The sequence below is a fragment of the Dermacentor variabilis genome, chromosome 1 (genome assembly GCF_050947875.1).
Source record: "Dermacentor variabilis isolate Ectoservices chromosome 1, ASM5094787v1, whole genome shotgun sequence".
Lineage (NCBI taxonomy): Eukaryota > Metazoa > Arthropoda > Arachnida > Ixodida > Ixodidae > Dermacentor > Dermacentor variabilis.
In genome coordinates, this window is record NC_134568.1 from 65,510,872 (window position 1) to 65,534,939 (window position 24,068).

General features: G+C 44.1%; 1 protein-coding gene across 8 annotated transcripts in view; it reads left to right on the forward strand.

Moving 5' to 3' along the window:
- The window catches only part of shi (dynamin-1 shibire), a 136,051-nt gene that overhangs the window by 41,367 nt on the left and 70,616 nt on the right, over positions 1-24,068 (forward strand). For 4 of the 8 annotated variants that reach the window (XM_075688379.1, XM_075688369.1, XM_075688396.1 and 1 more), the window contains exons 10-12: positions 10,919-11,076; positions 12,265-12,282; positions 18,859-18,913. In XM_075688379.1, the coding sequence (XP_075544494.1) occupies positions 10,919-11,076; positions 12,265-12,282; positions 18,859-18,913 (231 nt within the window). The remainder of the gene's footprint in view (positions 1-10,918; positions 11,077-12,264; positions 12,283-18,858; positions 18,914-24,068) is intronic. The other 4 variants (XM_075688403.1, XM_075688422.1, XM_075688412.1 and 1 more) reach the window with 1 other exon arrangement.

Sequence of the window (24,068 nt, forward strand, 5' to 3'; positions counted from 1 at the left end):
CTTATTGTACTCTGCAGATTTCTCAATAACCTGATTAATGACATGGCTATGGTCCATTGTAGAGTATCCCTTCCTGAAGCCAGCTTGTTCCCTTGGTTGACGTATTTCCAGTGTTGACCTTGTGCTGTCGGAGATTATTTTGGTAAATATTTTATATAATACTGGGAGTAAGCTAATGGGCCTACAATTTTTCAGTTCTTTAATGTCACTCTTTTTGTGGATTAGTATAATGTTTGCATTCTTCCAGTTTTCTGGGACTGCTTCTCACTTATCCTACCCCACAGGGGCGTCTGCGTCAGCAGGTGTTTGGTGTGTTGTGACACCACGTACCCAACCACACGAGGGTTGGACCCTCCTGCATGTAGCCGTGCGCGGCTTAGCTGTGTCTGGAGAAAAGGGGATCCTAGAGGTTGAGCCGATGCTGGGTGTTTGGACCGTTAAGGCCCCCCCCGGCGGAGGCGACACACCTCTTCGGCCTCGGCTTCACATAGACGGCACCTCCAGACTGACCCACCTGGAGGAAATCGGCAGTCACCTTTTCCTGTCCTCCTCTCCAATCTTCGTCTTTCTCTCCCACTTTTCCATCTTTCCTGTCTTCTCTTCACTTCTTATTACTTCCGTATTTCCTGGCGGCAAGGGTTAACCATGTGTAATATATCCAATCTTGGGTATATATATTAGGTTATAGTGGCCATGCATGGCTGGTGTCTGCAGGTATTCTTCCAATCTTGTAGCGTCCCCTCGTTGGGCTCGGTGGTGGGTGGCCACCATTGCCTCGGAATTTTCCTGCTCTATATGGCAAATAACATTCCTCCCCTACCTGATCGCTCCCTGAAGAGGGGGCGCACCGATGAAACATTAATTTTCTTCATGCAGCCAAAACAATCTTTTCCAAAGTACCACGTTGTACATAGTCAGAACGATAAGAAAACAGTCAGAATGATCTCACCATTTGTTGTAGCGAAATCTCTCACTGAAGCAATTGGCCCAGGCTATAAAGTAACGAAGATGGGAAGTGGCGATCTTCTTCTTGAACTCTGCGACAAAGTGCAGTATGACGAACTCTCGAAAGTTGTAGCATTTGGGGAACTTCCAGTCTCAGTGGGCCCACAGAGATCAATGAACACAGTGCACGGGGTCGTCTCAGAAGATGACCTCCTCGAACTGAGCGAAAGCGAACTGCTTGAAGGATGGCAAGACCAGAACGTAGTCAAAGTTCAAAGAATAACATTGAGGCAAGATGACAAGCAAATACCTACCAAACACATAATCATTACTTTCGGAACCTGCAACTTACCTGAAACAATAGAAACCGGTTACTGTAAGCTTCGCATCAGGCCGTATATCCCAAATCCGCGTCAATGCTTCAAGTGTCAGCGCTTTGGGCATGTGTCGCAGAACTGTAGAGGACGTGCTACTTGTGCCAAGTGTAGTTCTTCTGAACACGCTTCTGACATCTGTACGTCAACAAACCACTGTGCCAACTGTGAAGGAGATCACCCCGCCTACTCGCGATCGTGCCCTACTTGGGAAAAAAAAAGAAACAAATCATAGAACTGAAAGTAAAACTCAACCTATCTTTTCCAGAGGCACGTAAGCGTTTCTCACTCCAAAATCAGTCCAATCCTTCCTACACCGATGTAGCGCGCCGGGGGGCAGTGCTACATCTTCTGGCGGCCGCGCAAGTTACACGGAGTGTGACGGCGGTTACGCCATCAGCCCCCCCCCCCCCCCCCCCTGGCGGGAGCAGCCACGGCTCTTCTGCCCCCTACCACGAAGGGCCAGCAGACCTCCGAGCCTGCCGGTCCCAGGGCCACTGCTCATGCAGACAGGCCCAAAATACCCCTGCGCGTGCCCGCTGAGCGACGTCATCCAGCCCCTCTGACGAGGCGATGGATGTAAAAAAACTTCTCCGGCGTCTCAGACACCGAAGGAACAGCGTTGCTCTCTGGAGCACGCCAACAAAAAGGAAATACCCCGCATCAAGGGGCCTTCAAAGGTCTCTTGAGCCAACCTAATTGACCTCTTGACACATACCATAAAACACTTCCAATATGAACACACAGATAATGCATTGGAATGGAAGAGGTTTAATACACGATCTTGATGATATTAAGGAACTCCTTCACAAGTTTAACCCAAGGGTGCTGTGTGTGCAAGAGACATACCTCAATCCTTGACATACTAACTTTCTGAAACAATATGCCATTTACCACAAAGATCGCAGTGACGCTCTCGCCTCGTCAGGCGGTGTTGCTATTATAGTTGATAAGGGTATCGCCTGCCAACATTTACATCTGCAAACGCCCCTTGAGGCAGTGGAAATCAGAGCCGTGCTATTTGATAAGTTAGTCACAGTTAGCTCTCTGTACATCCCTACATGCCATCAACTTTCCACAACAGAATTCCAGAGCTTTATCGCAGAACTCCCCGAACCATACATTGTAGTAGGTGATTTAAACGCACATAACACCCTCTGGGGAGATTCTCGTTGTGATACGAGAGGGCGCTTATTAGAAAAGTTCCTTTTATCCTCCAATGCATGCTTACTAAACAAGAAAGAACCCACATTCTATACAGCGTGGCGAACAAAACGTTCTTATCTATTGACTTAAGTATAACATCAAGTATACTAGTTCCATACCTGGAGTGGGAGGTGATCAAAAATCCATATGGGAGTGACCATTTCTCAATTGTCTTAAAATTAAGAAAAAGCGATAAGTTTTTCCCACATCTGCCCCGTTGGAAGGTCGACTGTGCTGGCTGGAAATGATACAGAGAGCTGACACATTTGACCTGGGATGACATCTGTACTCTCTCAATCGATGATATAGTGTCATATTTGACGGCATTTATAGCTGATGCTGCAACAATATGTATCCCTCCAATGAATGGATCACCCTCTAAACGACGTGTTCCTTGGTGGAATGAGTAGTGTAAGGAAACCCGCAAAAATCAAAATAAGGCTTGGAGTCACCTTCGTGACTGCCCAACTACTGAGAACTTGATCAGCTTCAAGAAAATAAAATCAGAAGGTAGAAGAACGCGCCGCCTTGCCAAAAGGGAAAGCTAGCAAAAATACATCTCTAGTATTAATTCATATACAGACGAAAGAAAAGCCTGGAACAGAGTAAACAAAATAAAAGGCCGCGAAACTCATCCTCTACCATTAGTAAACACGCAAAAAGATACTCTTGAGGACCAGGCTGAGACTGTCTAGGAGCACATTTCGAGCACATTTCCAGTACATCTCATTGCACAGATACATTCCTAAAATTCCGGCGACAAGCAGAACAGATGACTCTGGGTGGGAAAGGCACATCCAATGAAGTGTACAATTGTCCATTTGGAATGGCTGAGTTCCAATCCTCACTGATCTGTTGCAACAAGTCCGCTCCAGGAAGTGACAGAATAATGTATGAGATGATCAGACACTTACACCCTGAAACTCAAAAAACACTACTGTCACTCTTCAATTCCATGTTCTCTGCCGGCTGCATTCCTTCTGTCTGGAAAGAATCAATCTTAATCCCTATTCTCAAAGAGGGCAAGGACCCTTCCTCACCCAACAGAGGCCTATAGCTCTGACTAGTTGTCTATGCAAATTATTTGAGATGATTAACTGTCGCCTCATCCATTTTCTTGAAAGAAACAAGATACTCAATCCCTTTCAGTGCGGATTTAGGGAGGGTAGATACACAACAGGTCACCTTGTCTGCATCGAGACAAATATCCGTGATGCCTTTGTCCACAGACAGTTCTTCCTGTCAGCATTTTTAGATATTGAAAAGTCATACGACACAACCTGGCATTTTGGAATCCTCCAAGACCTGTCTGAAATGGGAGTTCGAGGCAACTTGCTGAACGTGATTCAGTTACCTCTCCAATCGGACGTTCCGTGTTAGAGTTGGTAACGTTCTGTCTCGTCCATTTACGCAAGAGGCTGGTGTTCCACAAGGTGGTGTGCTGAGCTGCACTCTTTTTATTGTCAAAATGAACTCTATCCAGACTGCCATACCACATACTATGTTTACTACATACATACTACATACATACTACATACTACCACAAAAAAGTACATGCGTCCTGTTTTCTAACAAGAGGCATACTGGCGGACCCCGCAATAGATCTAAATGGAGAACGGCTATCTGTGAGCCATGAACACAAATTTCTAGGAATCCTTTTAGACAGTAAGCTGACTTTTGTACCACACCTGAAGTATCTGAAATCAAATTGCCTCAAGTCTATGAACCTGCTGAAGCTCTTGTCACGTACATCTTGGGGAAGCGACAGGTGGTGCCTTTTAAAGCTGCACAAAAGTCTAATATTATTAAACACGCCTTGACTACGGAGCAATAGTCTGTAATTCTGCCAGACCCCGTGCTCTGAAAATGCTAGATCATATTCACCACTTAGGTATCCGCCTTGCTACAGGCGCCTTTAGTGCTAGCCCTGTGCAAAGCCTCTACGTTGAATCAAACGAATGGTCACTGCACTACCAAAGGACATATTTAACTTTCTCCTATGCCATAAAAGTTGTCATGTCTGGCATCCAAGAACTGGGCGGCGTAGACGTAGCGTCGAAAGAACGTTTATTCCTGTTGCTTGGCAGGCAGCCAACAGGTTACATACTGCGCGCGGTGGGCCCGTGCGAGCGGTCTTTTAAAACCAGCACGGGCTACCCGATAAGAGATAGCCGGGCAGAGAGCATGCGCAGACAGCACGCGATAACACGCGTGCTTGGTTTCGCGCGCACACAACATCTCCTTCCTCCTAATGAGCACAAAGTCCTTTTGCCACATTATACAATGCAACTAATGCTATGGCTGATATCTGTCAGGAGGTCGCCGGTCCCTCTGTGGATAGCGTCGCTCCCCTGGAGGGTCGGTCGTTGCCGCAGGGGCCGCAGCTGGAAATGGCTTGTTGGCGCTCTCAGGATCCCTGAAATCTGGAATAAAATCTTCCGTGATGCTCTGCTTTGAGCTGTCGATGCTGAGCAGTAGCTGGTCTTGATGACGACGCCAAATGAGCACCCCATGATTCGTTCTAACGCGAACCTTGTATGAAACGGGGCCAGACTGCTGAATGATAGTGCCAGGGACCCATTTCTCAGGACCTCTGTAATTCCTCACGAGGACCTCATCATTGATGTTGAAAAGTCGCTCACGTGCCTTGCGTCGCACCATATCGGAGAGCTGTTGCTGAGCCACTCTTCCCCCGACAGAAGGCTTGACTGCGTCGAGTCTCGTGCGCAGTCGTCTACCTATGAAAAGGTTTGCTGGAGTTTCTCTTGTAGTCGCATGCGGCGTGTTGCGGTACGTCACCAGGAACGTCTGTAAGGTTGCCTGCAAGGAGTCTTGGGGTCGTCCTTTCCGCAACGCAGATTTCATTGTCTGTACAAATCTCTCCGCAAGGCCATTCGTGCTTGGATGGTACGCTGCACTCACGATATGACGACCACCGAAGCCTTTGACGAAGCTCTTGAATTCTTCGGAAACGAACTGTGGTCCGTTGTCGGTCACGATGGTCTCGGGTACGCCAAAACGCGAGAACAGGTCTTGGAGACACTGAATTGTGTGGTACGCCGTAGTCCTCTGCATGACATAAACTTCCGGCCATTTTGAGTGTGCGTCCACAGCAACAAGGAACATTTTGTCTTTCATGGGTCCAGCAAAATCCAAGTGAACTCTTTGCCACGGCGAAGTCGGCCATGACCATGGATGAAGCGGAGCCGGTGCTGGTTCGTTCCGTTGCTGTTGACACTCTTCACATTTCTTCACGTGTTGCTCTAGGTCCGCGTCGGTACCAGGCCACCAGACGTAGCTCCTCGCGAGTTCTTTGCATCTTACGATACCGGGATGACCCTGATGAAGTTCCTCAAGCAAGAAGGCTCGGTGTTTTGAAGGCACAACTACTCTCATGCCGTACATTAAACACCCTTGATGAACTGTGAGCTCCAAACGCTTGTCGAAGAAATGTTTCAACTCCTTCTCAGCGACATGCGACGGCCAGCCAGCACTTGTGAAGTTCAGTACCTTGCTTAGTAATGGATCACGCCTCGTTTCACGAGCGATGTCTTGGCCTGTGACAGGCAGCGTTTCCAAACGAAGCGAATAAAAAATTTCGCTTTCTTCTTCTGATTGCTTTTCACTGCTGTCGAGCGGCAAGCGCGATAAACAGTCTGCTTCCGCATTATCGGAAGATTTCTTGAATTCAAGAGCATAGTTGTAGGCTGACAGCGTCAGCGCCCAACGCTGCATGCGGGCAGCTGCCATCGCGGGAATGCCTGTTTTCGGGCCGAGAATTGTTTGCAGTGGTTTATGGTCAGTCACAAGCGTGAAGAACCTACCGTAGACGTAGAAGTGAAACTTCTTTACGCCGAATACGAGGGCAAGGGCTTCTTTCTCGATCTGACTGTAGTTCTTTTCGGCACTTGACAAGGTGCGGGATGCGTAGGCAACCGGTCGAACTGATCCATTTATCATTTTCTGCGAAAGAACTGCGCCTATACCGTACTGAGATGCGTCGCAGGCAAGTTGAAGCGGTCGCTTCGGATCATAATGGGCAAGAACTGGAGGGGAAGCCATAGCTGCTTTTATCTCCGTGAAAGCAAGCTGGCATGACGCATCCCACGTCCACTCCGTTGTTTGCTTTAGCAGCCTGTACAACGGCTGTGCCAAAGTCGAGAGACGCTGAACAAACTTGCCGTAATAATTGACCATCCCAAGGAATGACTGCAGTTGCTGCTTGTCTTTTGGAGCAGGCGCATTTAGTAGTGCCAGTACCTTTTCAGGCGATGCGCAAACACCCTCGGCGTTGATGACGTGGCCCAGATAACGGAGCTCTCGTTGAAAGAACGAGCACTTATCGCGCCGGATGCGCACACCGCGTTCCTGCAATCTTGACAAGACGGCTTCCAAGTTACGGAAGTGCTCTCGCTTGGTCTTGCCTGTGACCAGGATGTCGTCAAGGTAGCAACTGACTCCTTCCAACCCTTTCAGCATGTTGTCCATAATTCTTTGAAATATGCTTGGGGCGGACGAAATGCCGAAAGCCAGACGGTTCATAGTATACAAGCCCTTATGCGTGTTTATCGTCAGTAGTTTCCGGGAGCCTTCCGCCATAACTACCTGCTGGTAGGCCCTACTCAGGTCAATCTTCGAAAATTCCTCCCCTCCTGCCAGCGCTGCGAGAAGGTCATCTATCCGAGGTAGCGGGTAGCGGTCTACTTCTAGACAGGGATTGACGGTGGTTTTATAATCGCCACACAGTCGGAGGCTTCCATCCCTCTTCACTACCGGTACCAAGGGCGTTGCGTATTCGCTTGTAGCAACAGGCGTTATGATGCCAAGCTTCTCCATTTTCACAAGTTCCGCTTCTACTGCACGTTGCAGAGCAAAGGGAACGCTTCTTGCCTTTACAAACTTCGGCTGTGACCCTTCGCGAAGGACAAGCTCGGCCTGCTCTTCCGTGATGGTACCTAGCTCATCCTTGAAAAGTTCGGAATGGCTTTCTAGCATGGCTTCCAGCTTTTCTTGCCAGTGCTTTGATATTTCTCTAGAGAGACCAAGGTGATTAAAAAAAACTAGGTTCTTCCAATCCAAACGAATATCTTGCAACCATTCTCTGCCGAGGAGTGCCGGTCCTGTAGAGTCCACGACGTACAGGGGAAGCTCCACGCACTGGTCGTTGTGGCGCACGACGACTTTCGCCAGACCCTTCGGTTTTACTATGGCCCCAGTATACGTGCGCAGCTTTAACGATGCTGGCTGAAGTCGCTTACGTGGAAACAACCTCTGGAATTCGCGCCATGATATGACGGATACGGCTGCGCCGGTGTCAAGCTCCATCGTCAGTAGGACACCGTCAACGTTCACGGGTACAGTAAATGGGTCTGCGTTGAATGATTTAAGTGAGACAGACGACTCGTTTCGGACGGACGTGAGCATCTTCACACGTTTCCGGAGCTTTGCCTCCCTAGCTTTCTTTCCTTTCCTGCAGGCGCGTTGAATATGCCCTTTTCGGTTACAATTGTAACATGTATCGCCGATATGAGGGCATGCTTCGCTAGAGTGATTGGGTGACCCGCAACGGAAGCAGCTTGCCGACATCACAGACTGCTTTTCGCCTCGAACCTTATTCACTTCGTACGCCGGGGATGCGCTGTTATGCGTGAACGCCGCGCTAATCGTTGCAGTTTCCATGGCAAGAGCTCTATCTACGGCCTTTTGGAAGGTTAGCTTTTTGTCTTCCGTGAACAACACACGCTGAATGTCCTCGCGGAGCAGGCCGCAAACGAAACAGTCCCGGAGCGCTTCATCCAAGAAACTTCCAAATTCGCAACTCTGCACCAGCCTTCGAAGTTCCGCGACAAATTCGGTAATGGACTCACCGCTTCGCTGTGACCGCTTGTAAAATTTAGCACGCTCTGCGATGACAGACGACTGCGGTGCCAGGTGATCGCTCAGGAGTTTCAGGAGACTGTCAAACTCTCGTGACGACGGTGCGTCCGGTGCCGTCAGCGACTTGAGCAGCGCGTAGGTCTTCGCGCCGATGAGACTCAGGAACGCAGGAACCTTCTTTGCTACTGGAACATCGTTGACCAAAAGATAGGCTTTCAACCTTTCCTCGTACGAGCGCCAGTCACTCGTGGTCTCGTCGAAAGGTTCAATGTGGCCGATGTGACTCATGACTCACTTGGAAGTTTCGGCTGCCGTGATGCCAGTTTCAGGAATTTCACCGCAGGGAAATCTTCGTGGCGGGAAGCTTTTACACAGAGGCCAGGTTCTTCACACTGCGAATTCCGTACGGCGGTCATCCCATCTTCGTCGCCAATATGTCATGTCTGGCATCCAAGAACTGGGCGGCGTAGACGTAGCGTCGAAAGAACGTTTATTCCTGTTGCTTGGCAGGCAGCCAACAGGTTACATACTGCGCGCGGTGGGCCCGTGCGAGCGGTCTTTTAAAACCAGCACGGGCTACCCGATAAGAGATAGCCGGGCAGAGAGCATGCGCAGACAGCACGCGATAACACGCGTGCTTGGTTTCGCGCGCACACAACAAAAGTTAACTCAGATGTTAAACATCCTTGTCATTCTACTATATGCGACTTGTCCACTGCTAGGCTGTTTCGTAACTGCCCAGCCACTAGGCCTCCTCTGTCCCTCCGGTTGGAAGTACTCTCAGAAAAAACAGGGGTCCCTCTTAAACACAATGTCCTAATGGCTCCTACACAGCTTCCACCGCCTCGGGAGTGGCAGGCTATCCAGTGTGACATCTTTCTTAGAAATATCGAAACGAGCCTCAGGGGCACACATATGTTCACATTTTCTGGAACTCAAGAAGTGCTCATGTGATGAATTTTACACAGATGCTTCGAAGTCTCCAGCTGGTGTTGCTTACGCAGCTCTGGGACCCTCGCTTTCAACATCTGGACCAATAAACCCACAGACCAGTATCTTTACAGCGGAAGCATACGTAATCCTTAAGGCCATTCAACACATACGGCTGACAAATATCGCTAAGGCTATTGTCCTCAGACTCATTAAGTCGTGAGAGCCCTAATTAGCTTACGAAAGCATAAGAATCCCGTTTTGAATGAGCTGTATAGCTTGTTATGCTCCACATATATGTGCAACCAAGCGATTATTCTATGCTGGGTACCTGGCCATAAAGGTATAAAAGGCAACATAGCTGCTGACGAAAACGCTACGTCAGTGAGTTTTAGCGACACAGATGGAAATATCCCCATTCCTGCCACAGACCTAAAGCCCTTTCTGCGCCGTAAACTGAGGAATCATTGGCAAGCACAGTGAGATACAAAAACATTGAATAAGTTACACATCATAAAACCAAAACTACGGAATTGGATAAGTGAGAAAACGGCACGGTACAAGGAAGTACTTCTTTGCCGATTAAGAATAGGACACACTTACAGTACTCACTCCTACCTCTTGACTGGCGGGGATTCTCCTACTTGTAGTAGGTACGACGATAGCTTGACAGTGCTCCATGTTCTTATCCAGTGCCCTGCAGTAGAAACAGAGAGGAAAAAGTATTTCCCTTATGCATATCGGGAAAATATACCACTTGACCCTTGATTTTTTGTTAGTGATGAACCGCTTTTTAAACTGCAAATAGTCTTAGATTTCTTAGCCGAACCGACATTCTGAAAATAATTTGGCCAGGGAATTTTAACACGTGATTACCAGCCCTTGTATTCAAGGGCCGTCTTGATGCTTTAGTGTAACTGTTGTTTCGTTTTCGTATGTTTTTATCAAAATACAACTGCCATCGTCCACGTCCATAACTAATCAGTGTCATTATTTTAATAGCTATATATTTACGTCAGTTACAGCGAAAGTTTTTAGGCCCTTATGCAGCCATGTCACACATACCATAATAAACTTACTGTCCACGCCATTCAGAATAAATCCTTTAAATTACCATTTGTCATGGCGCTCTTTGGCCATAACTGGCCCTTGTGCCATTAAAAACCACATATCATCATCATCATCATCATCATCATCATCATCATCATCGCTTATCCAGCGAGCAAGAAACTTCACCTTTCTTTGTAGTGTAGACATCAAGTTTCTTGGTTTCTTGAACAGTGGTGTCTTTCTTAGGCTGACACAGATTCTGTTTACCAAATATGACTGTTGAGAAACAGCTAAAAGATACTTTCATTTAACTCATTCGGGGGGTCAAAAGATCCTTTCACTCATTCAGGGGGTCTCTGAAAGACCTTTGGTTGAGTTGAGAGGTGTGTGACAGTGACAGCTACATGTTTGTGGACCACTAACATATAGATCACATACATTGTGCTGTGACCTTTAGTTTGTTTTTGATGCTTGTTATCTCATTTTAAATAGCCTGATTTTCTGATAATGTAATTGGGACACATTTTGTCTTGTAGATGAGTCGTTATCCACGACTTCGGGAGGAAACAGAACGCATTATCACCTCACATGTGCGTGAGCGGGAGCAGACATCTAAGCACCAAATCTCTCTGCTGGTTGAGGTGGAGCTTGCATACATGAATACGAATCATGAAGACTTTATCGGATTCACAAAGTAAGTTCAACTTATCTTGAGCTCCAATTCCTTTTCGTCAGCTGTGTGTTGAACTGTTTTGTCTTTCATATTGCAAGATATTACTATGCATGATATGTTATGCACTGTTATGCCTTGATTATGTGCACATGTTCTGTGCCAGTGAGTGCTCTATGTGAATCTTCTTTTACTCAAGTTGCTTTGTCCAGTAGCATGTATGTGTGTGTGTGTGTGTGTGTGTGTGTGTGTGTGTGTGTGTGTGTATGTGTGTACACTCTTTGTTTCTATTGTGATTATTGTAGGTTACTGCTGCTTGGAACTCTGGCCATATTGCTTTTGGTACTCCTAGTGAGGCTAACTGAAGCCTGTTCATGTTATACTCCAGTGTTGCAGTTTGCATGATATGAAATAACCTGGAATGCTTATTGCATGCTCTGTTTTTGGATCTAGGTTCATGTCTTTGGACATTTGCTATGAAGCAGCTTCTTATTTGTGAATGCTGTAAGCAGAGTTGTTCAAGTATTATATCCTGTGTTTGGCTTTTTGTTTTAGTTCTACAGCTACATTTTCAGCACATCCACTTTTGACCTGTGCTTCTTGGCTTCAAAAATTTTTTCGGGTATCTTCTGAAAACAGTTGTGGATTTTTGGTGCTGTGCCGCATTGCAGATCCTCTTGTGCTTACCTCCTTCAGTCAGATCACACAGATTTCCCTCTCCCAATTCTTCCTTTTGTCACAGGCAGCGTTTTCCATGGAGCTAATTTGTTATTTGTATGAAAATGGTGTATGGAACCAAAGCAGTCTTCCTTCTTATGATATTTCCAGCATTGCTATGCCTTATCTTGTTAACAAGTGTCTTTTTATCTGCATCTTATCCTTGATGCTGCTTTCCTCCATGCTTTTGCTTTGTGCTTCTGTAGGTAGTCTTTCATTCCGTGTTTTGCGGCTGTCCCCTGATGCTACCTTAGTCTTACTCTGGTTTAATAGAATAGTGCTTGCTAGTGGCACACTAGTTTTGTGCTTGTTCCTGGTTGCTTCACACTTTGTTGTAGTAGCTGCTGTGGGACTTCAGTGGCTCTGTTTCTTCCCTTTTGTTCACGCTTGGTTCTTTTCCCCCATTGTTCTCTTGGCTCCTTGCAACTCCCCCTTCATGACGGTTCATCTTGTGTTCGTCTGCGTGTGTGTCTGGGCAAAATGTTGCACTCGCAGGGACGATTATCACTCTGGGTGAGTTGGACACATGTTTTAGCGTCTGCTTTTTTGAACGGAGCACGCACCAACAAGGTGGTCATTGGAAGCCACGCGTTCGCGGCCATCATTTGGGGCTCCAAGATGTGAAGGGAGGTACCTCTAAATGCAGGCAGTTTCCTAAGCAGGGGATCTAGAACTTGATCTGCCGATTATGTGCCTACTTTGCAGTTAAGTCTGGTAGGTAAAGCCAGTGACAGGGCTTACCTTGTGGGCATGTCAGTATATTGGTGCCTTGGAATGCATACTTGGAAACTTGCTTCACATTTACCTACATTTGCACAATTTATGCTTTCTAAAATGTTTTACAGCAATATTGTATTGTGCATTATTTCAAAACAATATGAAGAAGCTAGATATTTTTGATTACTTCTGCTCTCTGGTAAAAAGTGTGACAGAGTGACAAAGTTTGGGATGTTCATTGTGTGCTTGTGTACTATATATCTAATTAAAAGTTGGCACATTGTCTGGATCTGGCAAAGGGTGCACTCTGGTGGTCCATATGCCTGCATCTGTGGACCTCTTTGCAGTCATTCAAGAGTTCTTTTTCGAACACTCTGCAGCGGTACCATTTTTATGCAGAGTTCGCAAGAAGTGGTTTTATTTCTGCAGCATTGCTGAATAATATCATCCATTACGGTGTCTATTTAACCCAGCGTACTAAGTCATTGCCCTGGCTTTGTGCTGTGGCATTTGGTCGGCGGACACAAGATTGTGGGTTTGATTCCCAGCAATAGTGGCTGCATTTCAATGGCGCCAGAATGCAAAAACATGAGTGCACCAAGCTTTAATGGAAAAATAAAGAACCACCGCAATAGCTTGGTGGTCATGGCATTGAGCTGCTGAGCATAAGGTCGTGGGTTCAATGCTGGCCTAGGCGGCTGATGGGCATGGAATGTGGAAACTTAGCTGGTCAAAATTAATCTGGAGCCCTCCACTACGACATCTTATAGCCCCTGTGTTGTTAAACCCGAATTCCATTCTTGTGCCCATAAGGGGTACTTTACTGTGGTGTGGTAATGCTCATTTTATCCTCCTGGCTGGAGAGTGGGCTTTATGCTGCAGACCCTACAATAAAATAGTCTGTTATTTTACTAAAGAGGTAGACTTACATTATTTTTTGTAAAAATGCTCTGGCTTGCTCATCTCATGATTCTCTGTAAAACAAGTGGAGTAAGCTAGCCATGTAATGGACGTCTTAACCTTTTCAGGGTCAATGACGTAAATATATGGCGCCGTGAACAAGTTCAAAATGGCCGATGCAGTATATTTACAGCGCCGTCTGTATGTTCAAAAAGCGTGCCAATTTCTTAACTTTTTCTTTTCTGTCATGTACTTCCACTATGTGGGAATACAGGGAATTTTTTTTGGGCGCCTCCCTCTCTGTTTTCGTTGCATGGTTTGTTTTAGAGCTAGTTTGCTCCCATGTGCCTATATACTACCGCGCGCGCGGTGGTTTGGGTTTTGTTCCGTGGGCGGTTTCGGCTTCTTGCGCTTGCAAAACTGATGGCTATCTCGTTACTAATCGCTCAAAGGGCAACCGCTTGTTTCTCGCTCGTTTAGTGCTCACAAAGGTGCGCATAGGAAGGATGTCGCCGTGCATGCTTTCCGTTGCTTCTTCTTCTTCTTCTTCTTTTCTTTTTTTTTTTTTGAGGCTCGCGAAAATTAATTGCCTCTGGTTTGCGATAAGATAAAGATTAGCGGAAGTTTGTCACACGTTTTGTTTTTTTGACGGGCACCCAACCTCACAGTTTTCTTGAGTGAGTGCACCTTCGGAGTTCGATTACGCTATGGATATACATATTAGTGTAAGAGCAGGAACATTTGAGGCTTGCGAAATATTCTCGTGTGCGCATTTTCAAAGCCTTGAACTATGTGTATAACAATGCATCAAATCTTTAATTCTTATAAGTTTATTTTCTTTTTTATTGTTGTTATTCACGAATGAAAAGCACATATTCCAACACAGAATATTTTTTTCTCAATTTACGGACTCCCTAGAAAAATTACGGTAAATTTTTTTCGAAAGAAGTCCCCCAAGAAGAATTGGAATCTGCAATAAAAAAAAATCGACCTTGGGCAGTCGCATATGGCGGAAAAAAATCGACCCTCAAAGGGTTAAGCTAGGAAAAACATGGCTGCAGTATGTAGGACATGTGTTGTATGTAGGACATGCAAGTACATTGGTCAAACGTTAAAAACTGTTGACAGCTGCTGACGTTATCCAAGAAAAATGTCTGCTAGCATGCTCATTTAGGTGCACTCGTACTTGTCAGGCGCCTGACAAAAGCTGACTTTCACTGCTGTTAGATGCGGACTGACATTTAACTGCAAAGAGTTAAAAATGGCATGGGCCTAGCGTTACTGCTTCACGATCGGTTCTATCTGTGCTGCCTTTTTACACATACAAAAAAGAAAACGTGACATTTTCCATCTGTATAGGTAGGTTTCGCTCTTCCCTTGACTGAATTTAGATTGGTGTGCGTTAACTGCACTGCCTTAGCAATGTGCATACTTTCATACATATTTATGCTAGCTTTGAGCTGGCAAATTGGCTGAAAAAGCCATTCGACTCTTTTTCAGATTTGAATTGGAATTTTTGCATTTGTAAACCTTTGTTGATGGTCGCAAGCATTTTGTTTTAGCAACTTTGTGATACAGTTCGACAATTTTGAAGTGTGCGATAATATTGTGAAGTGACTAGTATCTAATGAACTTAAAGGGGCACTAAAGGTGCATACTAACTCGACGTGGACTGTTTAAATACCATCCCAGAAACCTCGTAACGCTTGTTTTGTGCTAAGAAAATACTTAGTTTACGAGCAAATTGCATCTGAAGGGTCCGAATGCCTTTTTTGAAATTTTAATCTCCTGCCAACGGGGGGAGTGGCGACATTGCATGCACCATCACCACCCCTTGCTGCCTGCCGTCGGTGAGTAAAACAGCGCCCGACAGACTGCGGTACCGAGTCAAGACAGAGCGGTGGACTCGCCGCTGCAGCTGATTTTTGGCCAAGTGGCATGCACCGTTCGGGCATCCTGCGACATCACATGAAAGTTGAATTCTCTGCTACTTGCAATTTGTGAGAGTTTCGCGAGCCAGCAAAACCAGCGCAGGACTACGCGATCAGGAAAGTGCTGAAAAGCGAAAGCGTGGGCGGCACAGTGTCGAGCGTAAACCAAACCTTTTGACCGCCCGCATCATTGTCAACGGCAATGTCAGTGAGTTCTTTTTTCTAAAAAATGAAATATAACTGGACAAGTGGCATTTTATTTCATCTTATAATACAACACAAGGATGTTTCTTTGCAATGAGCAATTGAGCACTAGTGACAGAATTTAACTGAGGAGTGCCTTCGTCATCGGGCAAGTGCTTGAATGTCCCGGGGTAGTCTCGAATCATGCCCTGCATTTACCTCAATTTCTCTATTATTAAGGCTCTGTTCACGATAATATTGATGCCTTAGAGATTCTCGAGCACTAATCTATCACTTTAGCTTGACTTAGTATTTGCCTTTAGTGTCCCTTTAAGTGAGCGGAAGTTATTAATAGCTGTGGGACCAGTTCCATGCAGCTTTTCCATGCTTGTTTTTCATAGCCATTAGTCACCGGTGCACTCCTTTGTAGTTGTGCTTGGTGTCGCAGCAGCTAGTGGCAGTTAGTTGCTTATGACCTTAAAATACGTTAGCAGAAACTGTTGAAAATGTTTGGGCATCACATTGGTGCAGTGATGGAACAGCTGTGCCACTTGTGCTAAACAAACCTTTGGACCGCCTCGCACCGAAACAGCATTTAATTAAGTAGGAAATTGCGTCAAACATGTGCTAATTGAAGCTCTCATAAAAGCAAGCTGCAGTTCTTTGTACCTCTGTGCTTAAATCAAATCAAATTATGAAGTTGTTTTAGCCAAGGGTGGCAAAGCAGCAAAGACCATATTAAAGATCGGTACCAGCACAAACAAAAACTTGCAACATTGCATAAGCTAAGCCAGCATTGCAGTGCACATCCACATTAACTAATGGATATGCATGCACGCACTGTGACTGTTGCTGATTTGTTGTTTGAATATAAAGGCCAAGTGCCCAGTGTTTTTAGCTGCAAAAAAATGAAGAATTTGATAACTAATTAATTAGCATTGAGTTGTTGTGACTAGTATGAAGCTTACTTTTGAAGTACGCTGCCTTAACCTTAAGTGAAGTTTTGGAGCAACTTGCAGCTGTCTTGTTGCACAACAGTTCATTGGTCGAAGTACATTTCACCCCTAAAATATCTACTATTTTGCACCTAGCAAGCAACTGATTTAGTAACAAAGGCAACTAGATTTTGTGGCAGTGGGTTGCAGTGGTCACCATATTCAAGCACTGCTAGCATTTTAAAAAGCTGCTTCATAATCTGATCTGTGTATGTTAATTTTCTGTTCAGTAGCTCTGTGTAGGCTTCAAGTGGAGTTTCATTCTGGTGATTGTGATGTCACATGAAAGCCAAGAAAATGATTTAAGAGGTCTTGTTAGAATACTTAATAACTGAAAAGGAAAACTTCTAGCCTGTTTTCTTCTTTCATTGCTCCAAATCACTTTGATGGAGGGACATTGGAAGATTACAAACATGGCAGATGTACTGTCTGTGGTGAATGCAACAGCAGAGTGCATTATGTTCCATTTGTCGCTGCTAGTATGTCACTTGTGGTGAGTCCCTAAGCCTGCTACTTGCCTTTCCTGACCTCACATGCTTACTTTTAAGGATAGTCTAGTGTTTTTGCTACAATTTTGGTCACGGTTAGTCCTAGCACCCCTCCATGCCATATTTATCACCCCATCGTTTGGCTCCACTCAATAGAATCCTCACAGAGAAAGCATATGGCAACCAAGAAGCAGCTATTGATAGCTGATTAGTCACTGAAAACGTGTGAAGCGAGGAGGTAGCTTTTCTCAGAATCGCTAAGTGTTGTGATGCTCGTGGCACTTTAGTGCAGTGGGTTGAAATGATAATTCAGTGAAATATGCAGATATTTTTGGGTAGAAATACAGGAGCATATGTATGCTTTAACAATGTGGAGGCTACTGCGACAATGGAACATGATGCTATTGTGCCTTTGGCCATATGCTCTATTGTTCGCATTTCATTTTCCAGTGATGTAACAATACTAGTAGGCAGCAAAGCTTATAGAAATCTTCTTAAAATGTTTAATCGAAAATGACAGTGAGGCTCTTAACTCTTTCATGACCATAGGAAAATTGGTCAATTCTTGAAGGTTGTAGTAATTTTTTAGTGTTATCATGGTTACAGTGTCAAGATATTTTATCAATCGAAAGCTAAATAATTTTTCTTTGTAAAGATTCTAATTTTAAAACAAGTGTTAGGGCGTAACATGTAATATTACTTGTGAAAAACAACTTATTAAGAAATGGGTAAATATTTGCATTGTTGCATTGATAACATAAAAATGAAACAAAGGAGAAAATCTGAAATATACAAAATGTTTTCGCATCAATTGTCTATAACACATTAAAGGTTTACTGTTTTAGGTCAAAGGAACAGGAGCTGCAAAAATTTTTTTCCACTTCATAGAAACTGCCTAGTGATTCTGAGGGTCTCCTTCGTTGTCCGAACTAAAATCTGATAAACTCCATTCAGCCTAAGAGTCACTACTACTAGATGCATTGAAACAATCACTTGAGGGCTCAACAGAATTGTGAGAATGTTTCTCACACTAAGGTCTGGCGACTGAAGCACCCGACATCATTGCGATCAAATGATACAAACCACTCTTCGTACTGCTGTTAAAGCTCGCCGCCATTTGGGGGGGAAAAAGAAAAAGGGGAAAAAAACACTCAAGAAATGAAACTTCAGTTCTTGGACAATAAAATAGATAATGGAACAAGTTTTTAGAAGTGCCAGTAGTTTTAAATTATTGCATATATAACCCACGCTTCATGGGCATGGTAAGAAAAGAGTTGATAAGGTACACTGCACTATTCTCATTAACCTGAGCTGTTAAACTTCGGGCCACATTTTTTTGTGGGAGACACTTTTACTGATGTGCCAGAAATCAGAAATACTTGTGGTTGTGCGAAATTCACTTTTTACTTAGAACATCTACGCCAAATGGTAAAATAGCTGTTCCATCACTGTTCGTGCTAGTTGGTATCGCTGAGGGATATACTATTGCATGCTGTACATGGGGAGTAGGCTTTGGAGGCAATGCTGGAATCTTAGTTGGAGCTCGGAGTGTAGGCTGCATAATATTTAAGAAAGAAAAAAAGGGAATGGCTGGTGTGCCAGTTTTGTATCGACAGAGGCAGTAATTAATGTGTGTTGCTTTGCTATTACTGCTTAGTAACACAAATGTTTTTGCTGGCTTCCACTGACTGTCTTTTGGTTTCCCTATATGTTGCATTGTTTGTGGTGTTTGTGCTGTTTGGTGTGTTAACTGTCCTGACGAAATGATTTGGCCTTACTTGTTCACTGAATCAACTTCATCAATTCAGTAAGAGTAAGTTGTGACTTAAGCTGAGAAATTATTGTTAACCACCTGACTTTTGTTTTCTTCTCCAGTGCACAACAAACAGCAGACGTGTCGTCAGCTGGTAAAAGGAAACTAGGCAACCAGGTTAGTGAATTGTATGTTCTTAGTAGTGCATTGTAAGTCACTTTATGAAGAATTCTCCTAGTTATAAGTGCTCTTGGGAAACAAGTGAGGGCTGGTAATGTACTGCAGCATGATGTAGCTGGTGTTGGCATTCAGATGGAACCACAAGTTTGCATTTAATATTAAATGGCACGAATGGATTTACTCATTGTCAGATCTTGTATGAGAGCACTTTCGATTAAGTCTCCTTGATCAAGCTGGTTAGCTGATACTACTCTGTCCGTTGCAGTGGTTTTGTTACTAATGCTGCAATGCTATGTGATAGGAATGACTGTGCTAGGGGTTCAGGCTCAGCAGTTAGGTGTACAGCTTGTCATGCTGGAGTGTGCAGTGTTAGGTCAGTACATTTTGTGTCAGTGCCATTTTAACTTTTTTGCTTAACCAGGTGTACCCATGTTATATGTAGTTGGCTGCCTCTGGAACTTGCTCTGAGGGTGCTTTGGCAGCACAGATACCATATTGTTACACAGTGCCATGCTTAGTTTTTCTGACCTTTACTGCCCAAAGCAACAGCCGTGAAATACTTGTGCTTCATTTGAAACAGTAACCTAGAGAAAAATAAATTTCGGTTTCGTGAAAGGGCTTAGAGATATTGAGGTATTCATATGTAAAATTTTTATTTGTGTTAAAGGTACACTTATCATCTGGCTTTTGGTTGCATCATTTTGTTTAAATGACTGGACCAGCTGCTGTTAAAATTGGCACCGCCATAATTTGAGTTCATTATCCTCTGCTGCTCTAATATAGGTCTTTCATCTGTGTCTGTTCATAAGCTAGAGAGACCCCTTCTGATGTGTCAAACTACATTAGTACACCACTGACAATGCTATTTTTGTTTGCTTTATTGAAGAATGCCATTGCACCATAACAGAAAGTGCCAGTATGGCCAGCATTGCAATAAGGTGGCCTTCTTTGATTTTTGCTAATGGTCATATTATATTGTTCATACTGCACACAATTGTCTGGTCTTAGCTTATGTATTTCAATGAAATAAAAATTTAAGTGTTTCATGGTGAAATAGATATTTGAAATACTCGGATTGTTGACGTTTGCACATTTCCTTGGCAATAAACGGTGCAGGGATAACAGCACCACTGCATCCTTTGTTCATCTCTGTGTCTGGTTTCACACTCTGAAAAAGTGAAGATGAAAAAGTGAAAAGTATAGTAACTTCCATGACTGGCTGTGAGGGCTAGCTTCTGTATGGAAATGGTAACGTAATGCATCTTGTAAACGGTAATCCACAAACCTTTTTTAACATATTTTTAGTTTGCTATGCAAACTTATTGATGCATATAATTTTGTAGCGCCCAATGCAGATTCGTTAGTGGTCAAAACTGAAATGACTTGACATTTTCTTTTAATGAAGTAGCTCTCCTTCGCATGTTTAACAGTGAATACTTGCTTGTTTAGTGATTAGTGCCAAGCCTATCTGTCCATCCGTCGCCTCACATCAGGGGCATTGTAAGCGGTGTGGCACCACTGCTGCACGCTTCCAGTAGTTGTTGGCCACACCGGGCGATGGTGCTACACACATTGGAATTGCATGGGGGCTATATAGAGGTGACAGCACAGCCAGCATACACTGCATTCAAAGGTTTATGCTATAGCATAAATGGAATAGAGTGGCACATCACCTTTTGTGGACTGTGGCTGTGGAGGAGCAGTGCAGAAGTGTCACATGGGAAATTGTGCATATTGTGTAAATGGCTGCACCAAGGAAGTTTCTGTTGCTCGAAGGGATAGCGTGCTGTAAGGTGAAGAAAGCCGTGGATTAGACCAATCAAGCTTGTTGGAGGGGAGAGGACATTGCTGTTTGTGATGTGTAGTTAGCGAAAATTTCTCAAATCTCCGGTCCTTATAATTTCTTCCTGTACAAGTGACACAAGAACAAAAGCATGGCTCTGCTGTAAAGTGCACAGATGTGCAACTTGGCACTCATGAAGTTCCTGCTAGTAACAGCGCAAAATATAGACAAGGGACGAGAGAAGAAGACACCACAAGCGCTGACTTTCAACAACGTTTATTCTGAAAGAAACACGGCTTCTTATAAACATTTCAGAATAAACGTTGTTGAAAGTCAGCGCTTGTGGTGTCTTCTTCTCTCGTCCCTTGTCTATATTTTGCGCTGTTACTAGCAGGATGGAAAACCAGCAAGCCCAAGCTGCTATTCTAGCGAAGCTCATGAAGTTAACTTGGCCATGTGTGTGCATGAGTGTGCTATGTTAGCATGTGAACACACTGCACCATTTCATCTGCACAGTATTCTCTGTTGTAGTTACCATCACTTTGCACTTCACGTCTGCCTGGTTCCACTTCCACTTTGGTGCTAGAACAGTCTTATGGTGATATGGGTGATAACTGGGTTATGACAGGTTGAAAACAGTGCGACAATGGTCTGCACAGAACCAAGAAGACATGCTTGTTTATGACCTGCAAGCAAACCTTAGTTTAATAATTTTAGATTGGATAAAGTTAATGGAACTTTTTCATTTGCCTGGAGTGCTTTCACAGTATAAACTACATTGTTTCTCTGTTTAGCAAAATAATTTTGCACTACTGTTTCAATTTATTGTAGTCTTTGTGCATCACACAGTCACTTTGCAGCCTCTGTTAAGGTGAACCATGTTAAAAGGAAAGATCTGTTTGCTGACTGAGTGTATTTTTGGTGCCTGACAGAGGAGCTGTGACACACTTGTTCACCAGTCTGACCTCTTCAAGTGTGTCTGTGTTCCTGAAAAATTTTGTGGTTCATAATCTGAGGGCTGTGAGCATTTATAGGCAGCTTTTTTCACTTAACTTGTTTGTATTGGACACAGAAAAAAACCTGTGGCTTTCTCGCACTAATGTGTGATGAAATGAACTGATAACGACTTGAAATTTGTGTGTACTGCTGCAGTCAACCTTTTAAGAGCTTTGATTGCATTTTAAATATTGGACAAATGCATAAAGCCATTCGAAAGGAACTCGTAGTTGAATTAATTGTTTGTGGCCAGGTATGTTTCAAGTGGTACTGGCTTGAGGAAGGCAACAGCTCACTATGCTGCAAATATATACATGCAACATAGCAAATTTGTGTGGAAGGATGAGCAGTTGATTGCGTGCATGCACATTATGAGTAGTCAGACCATGTGGGCATTGAGAAGCCTGCACACTGCACAGATAAATGCGCATCCTGTTTGGTGCTCCGCTGTAGCAGCCGCATGGGGAGAAAATGGTGTGTATTGTGTGGTAGCACGCTGCAGAAAAGCATGCATGCAGGCAAGGTGTGTCAAGTAAGAGGAAGCACGTTGATTTAACAAAAGCCCATGGGCGCAGAACTTACTGGGTGGCTCCGGAGCTTTGCAAACCAATGGGTGCAAGTGTCACTGATCCTGTGCAGATGCAAACACATGCAGACAAGGAAAATGAGCGAACGTCAAGTTAGGCACGTAAATGCATCATAAGTGAAGCAATGAAATATGGATGGACGCCTCCACAGGCTTGCGATGAAGTGCTCTCTGTAGGTTCTTGCTCATGAAAAAAAAAAAGTGCTCTTAGTGAGGCATGCACATTGTCTCTGCTTTGGACTGATATGAACTTTGGCTAAAATGATAGCACAGTCTCCTGTGAGAAGCCTTGAGAGTACTAGTCATATGCATCTATTCTAAAATCAAGTTTAAATAGTTAGGCTTTGACTTTGGAACAATTACTTCGGTTATGTGAACCCATCCTTAAAAGTGTCCCTTTGACATGCAATTTCAAGGTCTCTAAATTGGTAGGTGAATTGGCAAGGTAGTTCTGTTGTACAGCATTCTGCAAAGGTTTGATGGCTGACATCTTCTTCGCGACTGGACCTTGAGGAGCACATGCAGCGGTAACTAGAGTTGAAGCATGAGGCATTTACACATGCATACCTGCCAATCCTCCCAAATTATTTGTAAATTTTACGAATTTGTGCTCGTTTTACAACTTTACAAAGGCTGCATCAGGTGTTATGAAAAATAAATTCTGTTTCGGAAAAAGATTCATTCATCAGTCTCGGAACTTTCCATTGGACGTTTTTTTGATGGTGAAAGGATGCCAGAAGGGTACTTGCTCTGAGCAAGTTCCTGAAGCAGGTGAAATCTAGGTGAAAAACTAGGTGAAACTGCCCCACCCCCTTTCACCCCCTTTCACCCCCTTCTTCCTTGGTGTCATGTCCAGGGATTTTGCGAATTTCGATGTTCACAGGTTGGCAGGTATGCACGTGCTGTAACAGCTAAAAAACGACCTCACGTTTGTTTTTTTGCTGTACAGAGGAATGACAACCTCAGAATAAAATTTGATTGCATACTATTGTCAGTTGATTGCCTCAGAAATTGCAGTGGAAGTAACCCAATTCATGCCATTATCAGTTAAAAAATTATTTAGCAAAGGTAAGTCATTAGCATTATTACCAGTGTGTAACAATTGCATCTTTTATGATTTTACTGGCACTTCTTAAATGTTGTTCCTGCTTGCAGAGCTTTCAGCCAACTCAATTCTGATGCTCTATTGCAATGATTTGACGTGTAAATTTGAACTTCTCTTGTAGCAACCTCACTAGGGAGAAGCTTGCACAGGGAAAATCTTTGTCTGCGGGGATACTCCAATGCTTGCAGTCAATGAACACACCACTCGCATGTTGAGCTTACGCATTTGCATTTTAAAATCCTTGATAATTTTTAACCGTTCGTGAGATGCTGTCCAAAGACCTTTTAAAACCTGATGCTAGCTGTGCATTTAAAAAAAATTACCATAACAGTTTTCTTAGAAGTGATTTGGAAAATTTTTTACTGCTATTTCCTCTTGTACTTAAACTAAGCTGTGCAACCAGGCATGTTTGTGCAGCATAAAGAGAAGGTGATGAAAGACTAAATAAATTTCAAATTTAATTTCAATACATACAGATACCTGCAATTCCGATTACTTGCAATCTGACAGGCCTGTAATCTGTTTTAGCTAATTGTAATGACCTTTTTCTGTTGCAGTTTTTTGTCATAGCATAATTTATGTTGCTGTTGTTCGTTGACAGTATGAAGCTGTATTTTGTAACAATCATTTTCCATTATTTTTGCCCTTTGTCATTGACTTGGACACTGCCACACAGCCATTA